At 41.6% G+C, this 21,781-nt stretch overlaps 1 protein-coding gene across 1 annotated transcript in view; it reads left to right on the plus strand.

The window, feature by feature from the left end:
• The window catches only part of VAMP7 (vesicle associated membrane protein 7), a 251,842-nt gene that overhangs the window by 162,266 nt on the left and 67,795 nt on the right, over positions 1-21,781 (plus strand). The window contains exon 6 of the mRNA XM_053699436.1: positions 8,127-8,194. Within this exon, the coding sequence (XP_053555411.1) occupies positions 8,127-8,194 (68 nt within the window). The remainder of the gene's footprint in view (positions 1-8,126; positions 8,195-21,781) is intronic.

Consider the following 21,781-nt stretch of genomic DNA (forward strand, 5'->3'; position numbering starts at 1 on the left):
TTGTTCCTTCTCTGTGTCCGAAACCAGCTTCAAAGAAGGAACGTTTATTACACAATTTAGATGTTGTTCGTGCTTTAAAGTTCTATTTAGAAGCAACAAAAGATTTTAGACAAACCTCATCTTTGTTTGTCGTTTACTCTGGTAAGAGGAGAGATCAAAAAGCTACTGCTACCTCTCTCTCTTTCTGGCTAATGAGCATTATCCGATTCGCCTATGAGACTGCCGGACGACAGCCTCCTGACCGAATCACAGCTCACTCTACTAGGGCTGTGGCTTCCACATGGGCCTACAAGAACAAGGCTTCTGTTGATCAGATATGTAAGGCAGCGACTTGGTATTCTCTGCACACTTTTGCCAAATTCTACAAATTTGATACTTATGCTTCTTCGGAGGCTATTTTTGGGAGAAAGGTTTTGCAAGCCGTGGTGCCTTCCATTTAGGTAACCTGATTTGCTCCCTCCCTTCATCCGTGTCCTAAAGCTTTGGTATTGGTTCCCACAAGTAATGGATGACGCCGTGGACCGGACACACCAATGTTGGAGAAAACAGAATTTATGCTTACCTGATAAATTACTTTCTCCAACGGTGTGTCCGGTCCACGGCCCGCCCTGGTTTTCCTAATCAGGTTGAAAAATTTTTTGTCTTTATAGCCTACAGTCACCACGGCACCCTATAGTTTCTCCTTTTTCTCCTAACCGTCGGTCGAATGACTGGGGGGCGGAGCTAGAAGGGGAGCTATATGGACAGCTCTGCTGTGTGCTCTCCTTGCCTTTCCCTGTAGGGGAGGAGAATATCCCACAAGTAATGGATGACGCCGTGGACCGGACACACCGTTGGAGAAAGTAATTTATCAGGTAAGCATAAATTCTGTTTTGAATGCAGTGATCTCCTTCTAAGGGGTCTATTTCATAGGTTCTCTGTTATCGGTCGTAGAGATTCATCTCTTACCTCCCTTTTCAGATCGACGATATACTCTTATATATACCATTACCTCTGCTGATTCTCGTTTCAGTACTGGTTTGGCTATCTGCTATATGTAGATGAGTGTCCTGGGGTAAGTAAGTCTTATTTTCTGTGACACTCCTAGCTATGGTTGGGCACTTTGTTTATAAAGTTCTAAATATATGTATTCAAACATTTATTTGCCTTGACTCAGAATGTTCAACTTTCCTTATTTTCAGACAGTCAGTTTCATATTTGGGATAATGCATTTTAATTTAACATTTTTTACCTTAAAATTTGACTTTTTCCCTGTGGGCTGTTAGGCTCGCGGGGGCTGAAAATGCTTCATTTTATTGCGTCATTCTTGGCGCGGACTTTTTTGGCGCAAAAATTCTATTTCCGTTTCCGGCGTCATACATGTCGCCGGAAGTTGCGTCATTTTTTGACGTTATTTTGCGCCAAAAATGTCGGCGCTCCGGATGTGGCGTCATTTTTGGCGCCAAAAAGCATTTAGGCGCCAAATAATGTGGGCGTCTTATTTGGCGCGAAAAAATATGGGCGTCACTTTTGTCTCCACATTATTTAAGTCTCATTTTTTATTGCTTCTGGTTGCTAGAAGCTTGTTCTTTGGCATTTTTTCCCATTCCTGAAACTGTCATTTAAGGAATTTGATCAATTTTGCTTTATATGTTGTTTTTTTCTTTTACATATTGCAAGATGTTCCACGTTGCAACTGAGTCAGAAGATACTTCAGGAAAATCACTGCACAGTGCTGGAGCTACCAAGCTAAGTGTATCTGCTATAAACTTTTTGGTATCTGTTTCTCCAGCTGTTATTTGTATTGCATGTCATGTCAAACTTATTAATGCAGATAAAATTTCCTTTAGTACTGTTACATTACCTGTTGCTGTTCCGTCAACATCTAATTTTCAGAGTGTTCCTGATAACATAAGAGATTTTTTTTTTTTTTTTTAAATCCATTAAGAAGGCTATGTCTGTTATTTCTCCTTCTAGTATACATAAAAGTCTTTTAAAACTTCTCTTTTTTCAGACGAATTTTTAAATGAACATCATCATTCTGATACTGATAATAGTTCTTCTGGTTCAGAGGTTTCTGTCTCAGAGGTTGATGCTGATAAATCTTTGTATTTGTTCAAGATGGAATTTATTCGTTCTTTACTTAAAGAAGTGTTATTTGCATTAGAAATAGAGGATTCTGGTCCTCTTGATACTAAATGTAAACGTTTAAATAAGGTTTTTTAAATCTCCTGTAGTTATTCCAGAAGTGTTTTATCTCCCTGATGCTATTTCTGAAGTAATTTCCAGGGAATGGAATAATTTGGGTAATTTATTTTACTCCTTCTAGACGTTTAAGCAAATTATATCCTGTGCCATCTGACAGATTAGAGTTTTTTGGGACAAAAATCCCTAAGGTTATGGGGCTGTCTCTACTCCTGCTAATGTACTACTATTCCTTCGGCAGATAGTACTTTATTTAAGGATCCTTTAGATAGGAAAATTGAATCCTTTCTAAGAAAAGCTTACTTATGTTCAGGTAATCTTCTTAGACCTGCTATATTTTTAGCGGATGTTGCTGCAGCTTCAACTTTTTGGTTAGAAGCTTTAGCGCAACAAGTAACAGATCATAATTTTATAGCATTATTATTATTCTATAACATGCTAATAATTTTATTGGTGATACCATCTTTTGATATCATTAGAGTTGATGTCAGGTATATGTCTCTAGCTATTTTAGCTAGAAAAGCTTTATGGATTAAACTTGGAATGCTGACATGTCTTCTAAGTCAACTTTGCTTTCTTTCCAGGGTAAATAATCATTTTCGTTCCTTTCCTCACAAGGAACAAAAGCCTGATCCTTCATCCTCAGGAGCGGTATCAGTTTGGAAACTATTTCCAGTTTGGAATATATCCAAGCCTTATAGAAACCTATAGCCAGCTCCTAAGTACCTATGAAGGTGCGGCCCTTATTCCAGCTCAGCTGGTATGGGGCAGATTACGTTCTCTTCAAAGAAATTTGGATCAATTCCGTTCTTAATCTCTGGTTTCAGAGACATTGTTTTCAGAAAGGTATAAAATTGGCTTCAAGTTAAGGCCTCCTGCTAAGAGATTCTTTTCTTTCCCGTGTCCCAGTTAACACAGCAAAGGCTCAGCATTTCTGAAATGTGTTTCAGATCTAGAGTTGGCTGGAGTATTTGTGCCAGTTCCAGTTCTGGAACAGGGGCTGGGGTTTTATTTTATCTCTTCATTGTACCAAAGAAGGTCAATTCCTTCAGACCAGTTCCGGATCTATCATTATTGAATCGTTATGTTAGGATACCAACATTCAAGATGGTTACTGTAGGACTATCCTGCCTTTTGTTTAGCAAGGGCATTATATGTCTACAATAGTTTTACAGGATGTGTATCTGCATATTCCGATTCATCCAGATCACTTTTAGTGTCTGAGATTCTCTTTTTAGACAAGCATTACCAGTTTTGTGGCTCTACCGTTTGGCCTAGCCTCAGTTCCAAGAATTTTTTTCAAAGGTTCTCGGTGCCCTTCTTTCTGTAATCAGAGAATAGGGTTTTGGTATTTCCTTATTTGGACGATATCTTGGTACTTGCTCAGTCTTCTCTTTTTCGAAGAATCTCATACGAATCGACTTGTGTTGTTTCTTCAAGTTCATGGTTGGAGGATCAATTTACCAATCAGTTCATTGATTCCTCAGACAAGGGTAACCTTTTTAGGTTTCTAGATAAATTCAGTGTATATGACTCTGTCCTTGTCAAACAAAAGAAGTTTAACATTGATATCAGCTTGTCAAAACCTTCAGTCACAATCATTCCCTTTGGTAGCCTTATGCATGGAAATGTTGGGTCTTAGGACTGCCGCATCAGATGCGATCTCCTTTGCTCGTTTTCACATGCGACCTCTTCAGCTCTGTATGCTGAACCAATGGTGCAGGGATTACTCAAAGATATCTTAATTAATATCTTTAAACCGATTTTACAACACTCTCTGACATGGTGGACAGATCACCATCGTTTAGTTCAGGGGGCTTCTTTGTTCTTCCGACCTGGACTATAATCTCAACAGATGCAAGTCTTACAGGTTGGGGAGCTGTGTGGGGGTATCTGACGGCACAAGGGGTTTGGGAATCTCAGGAGGTGAGATTTCCGATCAATATTTTGGAACTCCGTGCAATTTTCAGAGCTCTTCAGTCTTGGCCTCTTCTGAAGAGAGAGTTGTTCATTTGTTTTCAGATAGACAAAGTCACAACTGTGGCATACATCAATCATCAAGGAGGGACTCACAGTCCTCTGGCTATGAAAGAAGTATCTCAAATTTTGGTTTGGGCGGAATCCAGCTCCTGTCTAATCTCTGCGGTTCATATCCCAGGTATGGACAATTGGAAAGCGGATTATCTCAGTCGCCAAACGTTGCATCCGGGCGAATGGTCTCTTCACCCAGAGGTATTTCTTCAGATTGTTCAAATGTGGGAACTTCCAGAAATAGATCTGATGGCTTCTCATCTAAACAAGAAACTTCCCAGGTATCTGTCCAGATCCCGGGATCCTCAGGCGGAGGCAGTAGATGCATTATCACTTCCTTGGAAGTATCATCCTGCCTATATCTTTCCGCCTCTAGTTCTTCTTCCAAGAGTAATCTCCAAGATTCTGAAGGAATGCTCGTTTGTTCTGCTGGTAGCTCCGGCATGGCCTCACAGGTTTTGGTATGCGGATCTTGTCCGGATGGCCTCTTGCCAACCGTGGACTCTTCCGTTAAGACCAGACCTTTTGTCTCAAGGTCCTTTTTTCCATCAGGATCTGAAATCCTTAAATTTAAAGGTATGGAGATTGAACGCTTGATTCTTGGTCAAAGAGGTTTCTCTGACTCTGTGATTAATACTATGTTACAGGCTCGTAAATCTGTATCCAGAGAGATATATTATAGAGTCTGGAAGACTTATATTTCTTGGTGTCTTTCTCATCATTTTTCTTGGCATTCTTTTAGAATTCCGAGAATATTACAGTTTCTTCAGGATGGTTTAGATAAAGGTTTGTCCGCAAGTTCCTTGAAAGGACAAATCTCTGCTCTTTCTGTTCTTTTTCACAGAAAGATTGCTATTCTTCCTGATATTCATTGTTTTGTACAAGCTTTGGTTCGTATAAAGCCTGTCATTAAGTCAATTTCTCTTCCTTGCAGTTTGAATTTGGTTCTGGGGGCTCTTCAAGCTCCTCCATTTGAACCTATGCATTCATTGGATATTAAATTACTTTCTTGGAAAGTTTTGTTCCTTTTGGCCATCTCTTCTGCCAGAAGAGTTTTCTGAATTATCTGCTCTTTTTTGTGAGTCTCCTTTTCTGATTTTTCATCAGGATAAGGCGGTGTTGCGGACTTCTTTTGAATTTTTACCTAAGTTGTGAATTCCAACAACATTAGTAGAGACATTGTGGTTCCTTCATTATGTCTTAATCCTAAGAATTCTAAGGAGAAATCGTTGCATTCTTTGGATGTTATTAGAGCTTTGAGATATTATGTTGAAGCTTCTAAGTCTTTCCGAAAGACTTCTAGTTTATTTGTTATCTTTTCCGGTTTTTAGAAAGGCCAGAAAACTTCTGCCATTTCTTTGGCATCTTGGTTGAAATCTTTAATTCATTTTGCCTATGTTGAGTCGGGTAAGACTCCGCCTCATAGGATTACAGCTCATTCTACTAGGTCAGTTTCTACTTCCTGGGCGTTTAGGAATGAAGCTTCGGTTGATCAGATTTGCAAAGCGGCAACTTGGTCCTCTTTGCATATTTTTACCAAATTCTACCATTTTGTTGTATTTTCTTCTTCTGAAGCAGTTTTTGGTAGAAAAGTACTTCAGGCAGCGGTTTCAGTTTGAATCTTCTGCTTATGTTTTTCATTAAACTTTATTTTGGGTGTGGATTATTTTCAGCAGGAATTGGCTGTCTTTATTTTATCCCTCCCTCTCTAGTGACTCTTGTGTGGAAAGATCCACATCTTGGGTAGTCATTATCCCATACGTCACTAGCTCATGGACTCTTGCTAATTACATGAAAGAAAACATAATTTATGTAAGAACTTACCTGATAAATTCATTTCTTTCATATTAGCAAGAGTCCATGAGGCCCGCCCTTTTTTGTGGTGGTTATGATTTTTTTGTATAAAGCACAATTATTCCAATTCCTTATTTTATATGCTTTCGCACTTTTTTCTTATCACCCCACTTCTTGGCTATTCGTTAAACTGAATTGTGGGTGTGGTGAGGGGTGTATTTATAGGCATTTTAAGGTTTGGGAAACTTTGCCCCTCCTGGTAGGAATGTATATCCCATACGTCACTAGCTCATGGACTCTTGCTAATATGAAAGAAATGAATTTATCAGGTAAGTTCTTACATAAATTATGTTATTTTTTTTTCTTTACAACATGAATAAGGGATTAAGGGTTTCCAAAACTGTGCAGTCAGTTTAGCTACCTGTTGCACTGGACTGCAATTGTTGGGATAGGCATAAAGGAGACCGCTATGTAAATGTTTCTGTAATGCAATCTATCATTGCATTTAGGTTATTTATTTTCTCAAAATAATGCAAAAGTAAGGATTTTTCTCATGTTTTTTTTTTGTCAGTTCTACAGGTCTTGAATTTCCTCCAAGATGTTTTTTTTTTCTACAGTATTATTCATCAGTTTTCTGAAAAAGTCAAGCTTTTACAGTTCATTTTAGCAGAAAATTGTTCTCTTCCCTGATAGTCAAACTTTGTCAGGTTTTAGAAAAAGCTATTACTTTTTTCAGAAACCTGGAATCTGCATTTTGTTTGTTGCTTTGCATACAGCTAAAAGTGCTTCAGAGCTGTAGTTTATATCTACTTCTCCTTATCTGATTTTCAAGCAGGATTCTAAAAAAAAAATAATAATAATAATTCCTGCACCATTCATTTTGGAAGAATTGTAAGATGCATAAAATACTTTGTTTTTGTGGACCATTCTGTTCCTCGAAATTGGACAAAAGAACAAAGATTCTGTTCTGAAATCACATTATACTGGAAATATGGATTTGATTGGACAACTGTGAACAGTAGCATATATTTTGTATTAAATATTATTGGTTTAATGTGTTTGTGGAGTTTCAGGACATTTTGTAACTAAGATAAATTATTAATCCAGGTTTCTTTTTGCCTTACTCATATCTTTACAGTATGAGAAAACTCAAGATGTATATTTCCTGCTAAATTGGTTTCTTCACACTGATTGTATTACACTCTAATTATTTTCTGTTCATTCTGGTTCTTACTTGATTCCTGAATATTAGGTTTATGGGAGATAGTAACTTTTTCTTGCATCACTCACCAAGTTGGATCCTGGCTTGGAGGGATGTAAACTAAAGCTGGCAGAATAGAAAGTATATATGAATGAAGGAGTGGTTCCTTATGGCTTCTGGGTCATTTCTAAAGGTACTTTTATGAAGACAATATATATATATATATATATATATATATATATATATATATATATATATATATATATATACTTTTTTTTATATATATTTTTTAAATGAGTTAGAAAACGTGAATAGGAAGTTAAAGGGTTACTAAAAACCACATTTTTTCTTTCATGATTCAGGTAGAGCAGGCGATTTTAAGCAACTTTCTAATTTACTCCTATTATCAAATTTTCTTTGTTTTCTTGCTATCTTTATTTGAAAAAGCAGGAATGTAAGTAAGCTTAGGAGCCAGCCCATTTTTGGTTCAGCACCTGGGTAGTGCTTGCTGATTGGTGGCTAGCTCCTGAGTGTACTTTCCTGCTTTTCAAATAAAGATACCAAGAGAATGAAGAAATTGATAATAGGAGTAAACCAGAAAGTTGCTTAAAATTGCATGCTCTGTCTGAATCATGAAAGAAACAATTTGGGTTTAATATTCCATTAAATAAGTAATATGTCCTCTGGGATAAATAAAGATGCAATGTGTATGTAGAAATGTCATGCTCATTGCAGTAATAGTAAGAGTTTATGTAACTCTTTAGCAGCTCTGCAGAAATCACAATGTCCTTTGTATCCTCTTTGCATGTAAAGAGTGGAGCTAACAAGAAAGGACAGTTTTTTTTTTAATTACTTTTTATACTTGTTTTCCTTAATGTATTTTGTTGATATATGGTGTGTATATTTTGTACTACAGATCTTGTTGCACAAAGAGGAGAACGGTTAGAGCTCTTGATAGATAAGACAGAGAACCTTGTTGACTCTGTAAGTATTAAGTAAATGGCAAAATATGTGGTTTGGATATTGCATGAAATTTTAATTTGATTATTGCATTTGTAATATAGTGGGAAATTGTTAAACAAAATACAGGTAATGAACTGAGAAAATGATAATATTTCTCCAATATGTGGTATAAAAATGTAATGTAACTATGCATTCTGTCTGTAGTTCTTTCCAGGTAAACCTGCTTAATCCTATATGTATATTTCTCTTGTTAAGTGTAGTCAGTCCACGGGTCATCCATTACTTATGGGATTATATCTCTTCCCCAACAGGAAGTTGCAAGAGGATCACCCAAGCAGAGCTGCTATATAGCTCCTCCCCTCACATGTCATACCCAGTCATTCTCTTGCAACCTAACTAAAGATAGGTCGTTGTGAGAGGTCTGTGGTGTTTTTAAACTTAGTTTATTTCTTCAATCAAAAGTTTGTTATTTTAAATGGCACCGGAGTGTGCTGTTTGTTTCTCAGGCAGCATTAGAAGAAGAATCTGCCTGCGTTTTCTATGATCTTAGCAGACGTAACTAAGATCCACTGGCTGTTCTCGCACATTCTGAGGAGTGAGGTAACTTCAGAAAAAGGGAATAGCATACAGGGCCCCCCTGCAAATGAGGTATGTGCAGTAAATTATTTTTCTAAGCAATGGAATTGACTGAGAAAATACTGCTGATACCAATGTAATGTAAGTTCAGTCTTAAATGCAGAGGTAGCGACTGGTATTAGACTGATGAGTGTGTGTACACTGAAGTATTTTTCTAAGGAATGGAATTTGACTCAGAAAATACTGTTAATACTGAAGTAATGTATGAGCCTTAACTGCAGTAAAAGCGACTGGTAGCAGGCTTATTAATAACACTTCATAACTTTTAAAATGTATGTTCAAAACGTTTACTGGCATGTTAATCGTTTTTTGTGAGGTACTTGGTGATAAAACTTATTGGGGCATGATTTTTACCACATGGCTAACTTTTGTTTCTGCATAGAAACAGTTAACTGAGCTTCCCCACTGTTGTAATATGAGTGGGAGGGGCCTATTTTAGCGTTTTTTTGCGCAGTAAAAATTCAGTCACAATCTTCCTACTTCATCCTCCATGATCCAGGACGTCTCTAGAGAGCTCAGGGGTCTTCAAAATTCATTTTGAGGGAGGTAATCAGTCACAGCAGACCTGTGACAGTGTGTTTGACTGTGATAAAAACGTTAATTATTAAATTGTTATCCGTTTTTTTGGGTATTAAGGGGTTAATCATCCATTTGCTGGTGGGTGCAATACTTTGCTAACTTTGTACATTTACTGTGAAAATTTGGTTGCTATAACTAATTTGGTTCATTGTTATTTCAACTGTGACAGCTTTTTTGTGCTTCTTAAAGGCACAGTAGCGTTTTTATATTGCTTGTAAAGTTATTTGAAAAGTATTTTCCAAGCTTGCTAGTCTCATTGCTAGTCTGTTTAAACATGTCTGACACAGATGAATCTGTTTGTTCACTATGTATGAAGGCCAATGTGGAACCCAACAGAAATATGTGTACCAATTGTATTGATATTACTTTAAATAAAAGTCAGTCTTTACATGTAAAGAAATTATCACCAGACAACGAGGGGGAAGTTATGCCGACTAACTCTCCTCACGTGTCAGTACCTTCGCCTCCCGCTCAGGAGGTGCGTGATTTGGTGGCGCCAAGTACATCAGGGAGGCCCTTACAAATCACTTTGCAAGACATGGCTACTGTTATGACAGAAGTATTATCTAAATTGCCAGAATTAAGAGGCAAGCGTGATAGCTCTGGGTTAAGGACAGAGCGCGCTGATGATGTGAGAGCCATGTCCGATACTGCGTCACAATTTGCAGAACATGAAGACGGAGAGCTTCATTCTGTGGGTGACGGATCTGATCCAGGGAGACTGGATTCAGAGATTTCTAATTTTAAATTTAAGCTTGAGAACCTCCGCACATTGCTAGGGGAGGTATTAGCGGCTCTGAATGATTGTAACACGGTTGCAATTCCAGAAAAATTATGTAGGTTGGATAGATACTATGCGGTACCGGTGTGTACTGACGTGTTTCCTATACCTAAAAGGCTTACAGAGATTATTAGCAAGGAGTGGGATAGACCCGGTGTGCCTTTTTCCCCTCCTCCCATATTTAGGAAAATGTTTCCTATAGACGCCACCACACGAGACTTATGGCAGACGGTCCCTAAGGTGGAGGGAGTAGTTTCTACTTTAGCTAAGCGTACCACTATCCCGGTGGAGGATAGTTGTGCCTTTTCAGATCCAATGGATAAAAAATTAGAAGGTTACCTTAAGAAAATGTTTGTTCAACAAGGTTTTATCTTACAGCCCCTTGCATGCATTGCGCCTGTCACTGCTGTGGCGGCATTCTGGTTTGAGTCTCTGGAAGAGGCCATTCGCGCAGCTCCATTGGATGAAATTATGAACAAGCTTAAAGCACTTAAGCTAGCTAATGCATTTGTTTCTGATGCCGTCGTACATTTAACCAAACTTACGGCTAAGAACTCCGGATTCGCCATCCAAGCGCGCAGAGCGCTATGGCTTAAATCCTGGTCAGCTGACGTGACTTCTAAATCTAAATTGCTTAATATTCCTTTCAAAGGGCAGACCTTATTCGGGCCCGGCTTGAAATAAATTTTCTCCTGTTAAGTGTAGTCAGTCCACGGGTCATCCATTACTTATGGGATATTAACTCCTCCCCAACAGGAAGTGCAAGAGGATCACCCAAGCAGAGCTGCCATATAGCTCCTCCCCTCTACGTCACACCCAGTCATTCTCTTGCACCCAACTAATAGATAGGATGTGTGAGAGGACTGTGGTGATTAAACTTAGTTTTTATATCTTCAATCAAAAGTTTGTTATTTTAAACGGCACCGGAGTGTGTTGTTTTCTTCTCAGGCAGAATTTGAAGAAGAATCTACCTGAGTTTTTGTGTATGATCTTAGCGGACGTAACTAAGATCCATTTGCTGTTCTCGGCCATTCTGAGGAGTAAAGTAACTTCAGATCAGGGGACAGCGGGCAGGTTCACCTGCAAAGAGGTATGTTGCAGTATATTATTTTCTAAGGAATGGAATTGACTGAGAAAATACTGCTAATACCGATATAATGTAAGTACAGCCTTAAATGCAGTAGTAGCAACTGGTATCAGGCTGATATGTACATATGTTTACACTTAAGTATTTCTGGGGAATGGCACTTCACTGGGAAAATACTGTATGCATATAACTTTTAGCCTAACTTGCAGTGTGAGCGACTAGCAGCAGGCTTTTAATGACATTTCATAAATTAGATTTTAAACGTTTGCTGGCATGTTAAATCGTTTAATTATCTGAGGTACTTGGTGAAAAATTGTTTTGGGTGTTATTTTCCACATGGCTGTCGTTTGTTTTAAATTAAAACAGTTTACTGAGCTTCCCTCACTGTTGGAGTGGGAGTGGGAGGGGCCTATTTTGGCGCTTTTACTACGCATCAGAAATTCAGTCACAGTCTGCCTTTTTCTCCCTGCATGATCCAGGACGTCTCCACAGAGCTCAGGGGTCTTCAAAACTAGTTTTGAGGGAGGTAATCACTCACAGCAGACCTGTGAGACTGTGCTTTGACTGTGATAAAAAACGCTTATATTTTCAATTGTTATCCGTTTTTTCTGATATTAAGGGTTAATCATCCATTGCTAATGAGTGCAATCCTTTGCTAAATTTGGTTTCTATAACTAATCCGGTTCATTGTTATTCAACTGTGACAGTTTTTGTGTGCTTCTTAAAGGCACAGTAACGTTTTACATATTGCTTGTAAATTTAGTTGAAAAGTATTTCCAAGCTTGCTAGTCTAATTGCTAGTTTGTTTAAACATGTCTGACACAGAGGAATCTCTTTGTGCAATATGTTCAAAAGCCAAGGTGGAGCCCAATAGAAATTTATGTACTAATTGCATTGATGCTACTTTAAATAAAAGTCAATCTGTACATGTTAAGCAACATTCACCAGACAACGAGGGGGAAGTTATGCCGACTAACTTGCCTCACGTGTCAGTACCTGCATCTCCCGCTCAGGAGGTGCGTGATATTGTAACGCCAAGTACATCAGGGCGGCCATTACAAATCACTCTACAAGACATGGCTAATGTTATGACTGAAGTTTTGTCTAAATTGCCAGAACTTAGGGGTAAACGAGATCACTCTGGGATGAGAACAGAGTACGCTGATAATGCTAGGGCCATGTCTGATACTGCGTCACAATTTGCAGAGCATGAGGACGGAGAGCTTCATTCTGCGGGTGACGGATCTGATCCAAATAAACTGGATTCAGACATTTCAAATTTTAAGTTTAAGCTGGAAAACCTCCGTGTATTACTAGGGGAGGTGTTAGCGGCTCTGAATGATTGTAACACAGTTGCAATCCCAGAGAAAATGTGTAGGTTGGATAAATATTTTGCGGTACCGACGAGTACTGACGTTTTTCCTATACCTAAGAGACTTACTGAAATTGTTACTAAGGAGTGGGATAGACCCGGTGTGCCTTTCTCACCCCCTCCTATATTCAGAAAAATGTTTCCAATAGACGCCACCACACGGGACTTATGGCAAACGGTCCCTAAGGTGGAGGGAGCAGTTTCTACTTTAGCTAAGCGTACCACTATCCCGGTGGAGGATAGTTGTGCCTTTTCAGATCCAATGGATAAAAAGTTAGAGGGTTACCTTAAGAAAATGTTTGTTCAACAAGGTTTTATATTACAACCCCTTGCATGCATTGTGCCTGTCACGGCTGCGGCAGCATTTTGGTTTGAGTCTCTGGAAGAGACCCTTGACTCAGCGCCATTAGATGAGATTTCACACAAGCTTAAAACCCTTAAGCTAGCTAATTCATTTATTTCTGATGCCGTAGTACATTTAACTAAACTTACGGCTAAGAATTCCGGATTCGCCATTCAGGCACGCAGAGCGCTGTGGCTAAAATCCTGGTCAGCTGATGTAACTTCTAAATCGAAACTACTTAACATACCTTTCAAGGGGCAGACTTTATTCGGGCCCGGTTTGAAAGAAATTATCGCTGATATTACGGGAGGTAAAGACCATGCCCTGCCTCAAGACAGAGCCAAACCTAGGGCTAGACAGTCTAATTTTCGTGCCTTTCGTAACTTCAAGGCAGGAGCAGCATCAACTTCCTCTGCTCCAAAACAGGAAGGAGCTGTTGCTCGCTACAGACAAGGCTGGAAACCTAACCAGACCTGGAACAAGGGCAAGCAGGCCAGAAAACCTGCTGCTGCCCCTAAGACAGCATGAAGTGAGGGCCCCCGATCCGGAAACGGATCTAGTGGAGGGCAGACTCTCTCTCTTCGCCCAGGCTTGGGCAAGAGATGTCCAGGATCCCTGGGCGTTGGAGATCATATCTCAGGGATATCTTCTGGACTTCAAAGCTTCTCCTCCACAAGGGAGATTTCACCTTTCAAGGTTGTCAACAAACCAGATAAAGAAAGAGGCGTTTCTACGCTGTGTACAAGACCTTTTACTAATGGGAGTGATCCACCCAGTTCCGCGGTCGGAACACGGACAAGGGTTTTACTCAAATCTGTTTGTGGTTCCCAAAAAAGAGGGAACCTTCAGACCAATATTGGATTTAAAGATCCTAAACAAATTCCTAAGAGTTCCATCGTTCAAAATGGAAACTATTCGGACAATCTTACCCATGATCCAAAGAGGTCAGTACATGACCACAGTGGATTTAAAGGATGCTTACCTTCACATACCGATTCACAGAGAACATTACCGGTATCTAAGGTTTGCCTTCCTAGACAGGCATTACCAGTTTGTAGCTCTTCCCTTTGGGTTGGCTACGGCTCCAAGAATCTTTACAAAGGTTCTGGGCTCTCTTCTGGCGGTACTAAGACCGCGAGGAATTTCGGTAGCTCCGTACCTAGACGACATTCTGATACAAGCGTCAAGCTTCCAAACTGCCAAGTCTCATACAGAGTTAGTACTGGCATTTCTAAGGTCGCATGGGTGGAAAGTGAATGAGGAGAAGAGTTCTCTCTTACCACTCACAAGAGTTCCCTTCTTGGGGACTCTTATAGATTCTGTAGAAATGAAAATTTACCTGACAGAGGACAGGTTAACAAAGCTTCTAAATGCTTGCCGTGTCCTTCATTCCATTCAACACCCGTCAGTGGCTCAATGCATGGAGGTAATCGGCTTAATGGTAGCGGCAATGGACATAGTTCCTTTTGCACGCCTGCACCTCAGACCGCTGCAATTGTGCATGCTAAGTCAGTCGAATGGGGATTACTCAGATTTGTCCCCTATGCTGAATCTGGATCAAGAGACCAGAGATTCTCTTCTATGGTGGCTTTCTCGGCCACATCTGTCCAGGGGGATGCCCTTCAGCAGGCCAGACTGGACAATTGTAACAACAGACGCCAGCCTACTAGGTTGGGGCGCTGTCTGGAATTCCCTGAAGGCTCAGGGATCATGGACTCAAGAGGAGAGTCTCCTTCCAATAAACATTCTGGAATTGAGAGCAGTTCTCAATGCCCTTCTGGCTTGGCCTCAGTTAGCAACTCTGAGGTTCATCAGGTTTCAGTCGGACAACATCACGACTGTGGCTTACATCAACCATCAGGGAGGGACAAGGAGTTCCCTAGCGATGATGGAAGTATCAAAGATAATTCGCTGGGCAGAGTCTCACTCTTGCCACCTGTCAGTGATCCACATCCCAGGAGTGGAGAACTGGGAGGCGGATTTCCTAAGTCGCCAGACTTTTCATCCGGGGGAGTGGGAACTTCATCCGGAGGTCTTTGCCCAAATACTTCGACGTTGGGGCAAACCAGATATGGATCTCATGGCGTCTCGCCAGAACGCCAAGCTTCCTTGTTACGGGTCCAGGTCCAGGGACCCGGGAGCGGTCCTGATAGATGCCTTGACAGCACCTTGGACCTTCAGGATGGCTTATGTGTTTCCACCCTTCCCGATGCTTCCTCGTTTGATTGCCAGGATCAAACAGGAGAAAGCATCAGTGATTCTAATAGCGCCTGCGTGGCCACGCAGGACCTGGTATGCAGATCTAGTGGACATGTCATCCTGTCCACCTTGGTCTCTGCCTCTGAGACAGGACCTTCTAATTCAGGGTCCTTTCAAACATCAAAATCTAATTTCTCTGAAGCTGACTGCATGGAAATTGAACGCTTGATTTTATCAAAGCGTGGATTTTCGGAGTCAGTAATTGATATTAGGAAACCTGTTACCAGGAAAATTTACCATAAGATATGGGGTAAATACTTACACTGGTGCGAATCCAAGAGCTACTCATGGAGTAAGGTTAGGATTCCTAGGATATTGTCTTTTCTACAAGAAGGTTTAGAAAAGGGTTTATCTGCAAGTTCTTTAAAGGGACAGATCTCAGCTCTGTCCATCCTTTTACACAAACGTCTGTCAGAAGTTCCAGACGTTCAGGCTTTTTGTCAGGCTTTGGCTAGGATTAAGCCTGTGTTTAAGACTGTAGCTCCACCGTGGAGCTTAAATTTAGTTCTTAACGTTTTACAGGGTGTTCCGTTTGAACCCCTTCATTCCATTGATATCAAGCTGTTATCTTGGAAAGTTCTGTTTTTAATGGCTATTTCCTCGGCTCGTAGAGTCTCTGAGTTATCAGCCTTACATTGTGATTCTCCTTATCTGATTTTTCATTCAGATAAGGTAGTTCTGCGTACTAAACCTGGGTTCTTACCTAAGGTAGTCACTAACAAGAATATAAATCAAGAGATTGTTGTTCCATCATTGTGCCCTAACCCTTCTTCAAAGAAGGAACGACTTCTGCACAATCTAGACGTAGTCCGTGCCCTGAAATTTTATTTACAGGCAACTAAAGATTTTCGCCAAACTTCTTCCCTGTTTGTCGTTTATTCTGGACAGAGGAGAGGTCAAAAAGCATCTGCTACCTCTTTATCCTTTTGGCTTCGTAGCATAATACGTTTAGCCTATGAGACTGCTGGACAGCAACCTCCTGAAAGGATTACAGCTCATTCTACTAGAGCTGTGGCTTCCACTTGGGCCTTTAAGAATGAGGCCTCTGTTGAACAGATTTGCAAGGCTGCAACTTGGTCTTCTCTTCATACTTTTTCCAAATTTTACAAATTTGACACTTTTGCTTCTTCGGAGGCTGTTTTTGGGAGAAAGGTTCTTCAGGCAGTGGTTCCTTCCATATAAAGATCCTGCCTGTCCCTCCCGTCATCCGTGTACTTTAGCTTTGGTATTGGTATCCCATAAGTAATGGATGACCCGTGGACTGACGACACTTAACAGGAGAAAACATAATTTATACTTACCTGATAAATTCCTTTCTCCTGTAGTGTAGTCAGTCCACGGCCCGCCCTGTTTTTTATGGCAGGTCTAAATTTTTAAATTATACTCCAGTCACCACTGCACCCTATAGTTTCTCCTTTCTCGTTTGGTTTTCGGTCAAATGACTGGGTGTGACGTAGAGGGGAGGAGCTATATGGCAGCTCTGCTTGGGTGATCCTCTTGCACTTCCTGTTGGGGAGGAGTTAATATCCCATAAGTAATGGATGACCCGTGGACTGACTACACTACAGGAGAAAGGAATTTATCAGGTAAGTATAAATTATGTTATCGCTGACATTACGGGAGGTAAGGGCCATGCTCTGCCTCAGGACAGGGCCAAATCAAAGGCTAAACAGTCTAATTTTCGTGCCTTTCGTAACCTCAAGGCAGGAGCAGCATCAACTTCCTCCGCTCCAAAACAGGAAGGAGCTGTTGCTCGTTACAGACAGGGCTGGAAAACGAATCAGTCCTGGAACAAGGGCAAGCAGGCCAGAAAACCTGCTGCTGCCCCTAAGACAGCATGAAGAGAGGGCCCCCTATCCGGAAACGGATCTAGTGGGGGGCAGACTTTCTCTCTTCGCCCAGGCTTGGGCAAGAGATGTCCAGGATCCCTGGGCGTTGGAGATCATATCTCAGGGATATCTTCTGGACTTCAAAGCTTCTCCTCCACAAGGGAGATTTCATCTTTCAAGGTTATCAGCAAACCAAATAAAGAAAGAGGCATTTCTACGCTGTGTACAAGACCTCTTTCTAATGGGGGTGATCCAGCCAGTTCCGAGGACGGAACACGGACAAGGATTCTATTCAAATCTGTTTGTGGTTCCCAAGAAAGAGGGAACCTTCAGACCAATCTTGGACTTAAAGATCCTAAACAAATTCCTAAGAGTTCCATCATTCAAAATGGAAACTATTCGAACCATCCTACCCATGATCCAAGAGGGTCAGTACATGACCACAGTGGACTTAAAGGATGCCTACCTTCACATACCGATTCACAAGGATCATTATCGGTACCTAAGATTTGCCTTCCTAGACAGGCATTACCAGTTTGTAGCTCTTCCCTTCGGGTTAGCTACGGCTCCAAGAATCTTTACAAAGGTTCTGGGCTCACTTCTGGCGGTACTAAGACCGCAAGGCGTATCGGTGGCTCCGTACCTAGACGACATTCTGATACAAGCGTCAAGTTTTCAAACTGCCAAGTCTCATACAGAGATAGTTCTGGCATTTCTGAGGTCGCATGGGTGGAAGGTGAACGTGGAAAAGAGTTCTCTATTACCACTCACAAGGGTTCCCTTCCTAGGGACTCTTATAGATTCTGTAGAGATGAAAATTTACCTGACGGAGGCCAGGTTATCAAAACTTCTAAATGCTTGCCGTGTCCTTCATTCCATTCCACACCCGTCAGTAGCTCAGTGCATGGAAGTAATCGGCTTAATGGTAGCGGCAATGGACATAGTACCATTTGCGCGCCTGCATCTCAGACCGCTGCAATTGTGCATGCTAAGTCAGTGGAATGGGGATTACTCAGATTTGTCCCCTCTACTAAATCTGGATCAAGAGACCAGAGATTCTCTTCTCTGGTGGCTTTCTCGGCCCCACCTGTCCAAGGGGATGACCTTTTGCAGGCCAGATTGGACGATTGTAACAGCAGACGCCAGCCTTCTAGGTTGGGGCGCAGTCTGGAATTCCCTGAAGGCTCAGGGATCATGGACTCAGGAGGAGAAACTCCTCCCAATAAATATTCTGGAGTTAAGAGCAATATTCAATGCTCTTCTAGCTTGGCCTCAGTTAGCAACTCTGAGGTTCATCAGATTTCAGTCGGACAACATCACGACTGTGGCTTACATCAATCATCAAGGGGGAACCAGGAGTTCCCTAGCGATGTTGGAAGTCTCAAAGATAATTCGCTGGGCAGAGTCTCACTCTTGCCACCTGTCAGCGATCTACATCCCAGGCGTGGAGAACTGGGAGGCGGATTTCCTAAGTCGCCAGACTTTTCATCCGGGGGAGTGGGAACTTCATCCGGAGGTCTTCGCTCAACTGATTCATCGTTGGGGCAAACCAGATCTGGATCTCATGGCATCTCGCCAGAACGCCAAGCTTCCTTGTTACGGATCCAGGTCCAGGGACCCGGGAGCGGTGCTGATAGATGCTCTGACAGCCCCTTGGGTTTTCAACATGACTTATGTGTTTCCACCATTTCCGATGCTTCCTCGACTGATTGCCAAGATCAAACAGGAGAGAGCATCAGTGATTCTGATAGCGCCTGCGTGGCCACGCAGGACCTGGTATGCAGACCTAGTGGACATGTCGTCCTGTCCACCATGGTCTCTGCCTCTGAGGCAGGACCTTCTAATTCAGGGTCCTTTCAACCATCCAAATCTAATTTCTCTGAGGCTGACTGCATGGAGATTGAACGCTTGATTTTATCAAAGCGTGGTTTCTCCGAGTCAGTCATTGCAAGTGGGTGCAATGCTCTTTTAGATTATTATACACACTGTAAAAATTTCGTTTGATTTACTGCCTTTTTTCACTGTTTTTCAAATTCTGACAAAATTTGTTTCTCTTAAAGGCACAGTACCGTTTTTTATATTTGCTTGTTAACTTGATTTAAAGTGTTTTCCAAGCTTGCTAGTCTCATTGCTAGTCTGTATAAACATGTCTGACATAGAGGAAACTCCTTGTTCATTATGTTTAAAAGCCATGGTGGAACCCCCTCTTAGAATGTGTACCAATTGTACTGATTTCACTTTAAGCAATAAAGATCATATTCTGTCTTTAAAAAATTTATCACCAGAGGAATCTGACGAGGGGGAAGTTATGCCGACTAACTCTTCCCACGTGTCAGATCCTTTGACTCCCGCTCAAGGGACTCACGCTCAAATGGCGCCAAGTACATCCAGGGCGCCCATAGCATTTACTTTACAAGACATGGCGGCAGTCATGGATAATACACTGTTAGCGGTATTAGCCAGACTACCTGTATTTAGAGGAAAGCGAGATAGCTCTGGAGTTAGACGAAATACAGAGCATACTGACGCTTTAAGAACTATGTCTGATACTGCCTCACAATATGCAGAAGCTGAAGAAGGAGAGCTTCTTTCTGTGGGTGATATTTCTGACTCAGGGAAGATGATGCAACCTGATTCTGATATTTCTACATTTAAATTTATGCTTGAACACCTCCGCGTGTTACTCAGGGAGGTTTTAGCTGCTCTGAATGACTGTGATACAATTGCAGTGCCAGAGAAATTGTGTAGACTGGATAAATACTATGCAGTGCCGGTGTGTACTGATGTTTTTCCAATACCTAAAAGGTTTACAGAAATTATTACTAAGGAATGGGATAGACCAGGTGTGCCGTTCTCTCCCCCTCCTGTTTTTAGAAAAATGTTTCCAATAGACGCCACCACACGGGACTTATGGCAGACAGTTCCTAAGGTGGAGGGAGCAGTTTCTACTCTAGCAAAGCGTACTACTATCCCTGTCGAGGACAGTTGTGCTTTCTTAGATCCAATGGATAAAAAGTTAGAGGGTTACCTTAAGAAAATGTTTATTCAACATGGTTTTATCCTACAGCCCCTTGCATACATTGCGCCTGTCACTGCTGCTGCGGCGTTCTGGTTTGAGTCTCTGGAAGAGGCTTTACAGGTAGCGGCTCCATTGGATGAAATACTTGACAAGCTTAGAGCACTTAAGCTAGCCAATTCTTTTGTTTCTGATGCCATTGTTAATTTGAGTAAACTAACGGCTAAGAATTCTGGTTTTGCTATCCAGGCACGCAGAGCGCTATGGCTTAAATCATGGTCAGCTGACGTTACTTCAAAATCGAAGCTGCTTAACATTCCCTTCAAGGGGCAGACCCTATTCGGGCCTGGTTTGAAGGAGATTATTGCTGATATCACTGGAGAGAAAGGTCATGCCCTTCCTCAGTATAGGTCCAAACTAAGGGCCAAACAGTCTAATTTTCGTGCCTTTCGAAACTTCAAGGCAAGTGCGGCATCAACTTCCTCTAATGCAAAACAAGAGGGAACTTTTGCTCAGTCCAAGACGGTCTGGAGACCTAACCAGACCTGGAACAAGGGTAAGCAGGCCAAAAAGCCTGCTGCTGCCTCTAAGACAGCATGAAGGAACGGCCCCCTATCCGTTAACGGATCTAGTAGGGGGCAGACTTTCGCTCTTCGCCCAGGCGTGGGCAAGAGATGTCCAGGATCCCTGGGCGTTGGAAATTATATCCCAGGTATATCTTCTGGACTTCAAGGCTTCCCCCCCCCAAAAGGGAGATTTCACCTTTCACAATTATCTGCAAACCAGATAAAGAGAGAGGCATTCTTACACTGTGTACAAGACCTCCTAGTTATGGGAGTGATCCATCCAGTCCCAAAGGAGGAACAGGGACAGGGATTTTACTCAAATCTGTTTGTGGTTCCCAAAAAAGAGGGAACCTTCAGACCAATTTTGGATCTAAAGATCTTAAACAAATTCCTCAGCGTTCCATCATTCAAGATGGAGACTATTCGTACCATCCTACCTATGATCCAGGAGGGTCAATACATGACTACAGTGGATTTAAAGGATGCTTATCTGCACATTCCGATACACAAAGATCATCATCGGTTTCTCAGGTTTGCCTTCCTAGACAGGCACTACCAGTTTGTAGCTCTTCCCTTTGGGTTAGCTACAGCCCCAAGAATTTTTACAAAGGTTCTGGGGTCGCTTCTGGCGGTCCTAAGGCCACGGGGCATAGCAGTGGCCCCTTATTTAGATGACATCCTGATTCAGGCGTCAAACTTCCAAATTGCCAAGTCTCATACGGACATAGTGTTTGCATTTCTGAGGTCGCATGGGTGGAAGGTGAACGAGAAAAAGAGTTCTCTATCCCCCCTCACAAGAGTTTCCTTCCTAGGGACTCTGATAGATTCTGTAGAAATGAAAATTTACCTGACGGAGTCCAGGTTATCAAATCTTCTAAATTCCTGCCGTGTTCTTTATTCCATTCCTCGCCCTTCGGTGGCTCAGTGCATGGAAGTAATCGGCTTAATGGTAGCGGCAATGGACATAGTGCCGTTTGCATGCCTACATCTCAGACCGCTGCAACTATGCATGCTCAGTCAGTGCAATGGGGATTACACAGATTTGTCCCCTTTACTGAATCTGGCCTCATCTAGCGACAATGAGGTTCATCAGATTTCAGTCGGACAACATCACGACTGTGGCTTACATCAACCATCAAG

The sequence above is a fragment of the Bombina bombina genome, chromosome 1 (assembly GCF_027579735.1).
Source record: "Bombina bombina isolate aBomBom1 chromosome 1, aBomBom1.pri, whole genome shotgun sequence".
Taxonomy (NCBI): Eukaryota; Metazoa; Chordata; class Amphibia; order Anura; family Bombinatoridae; genus Bombina; species Bombina bombina.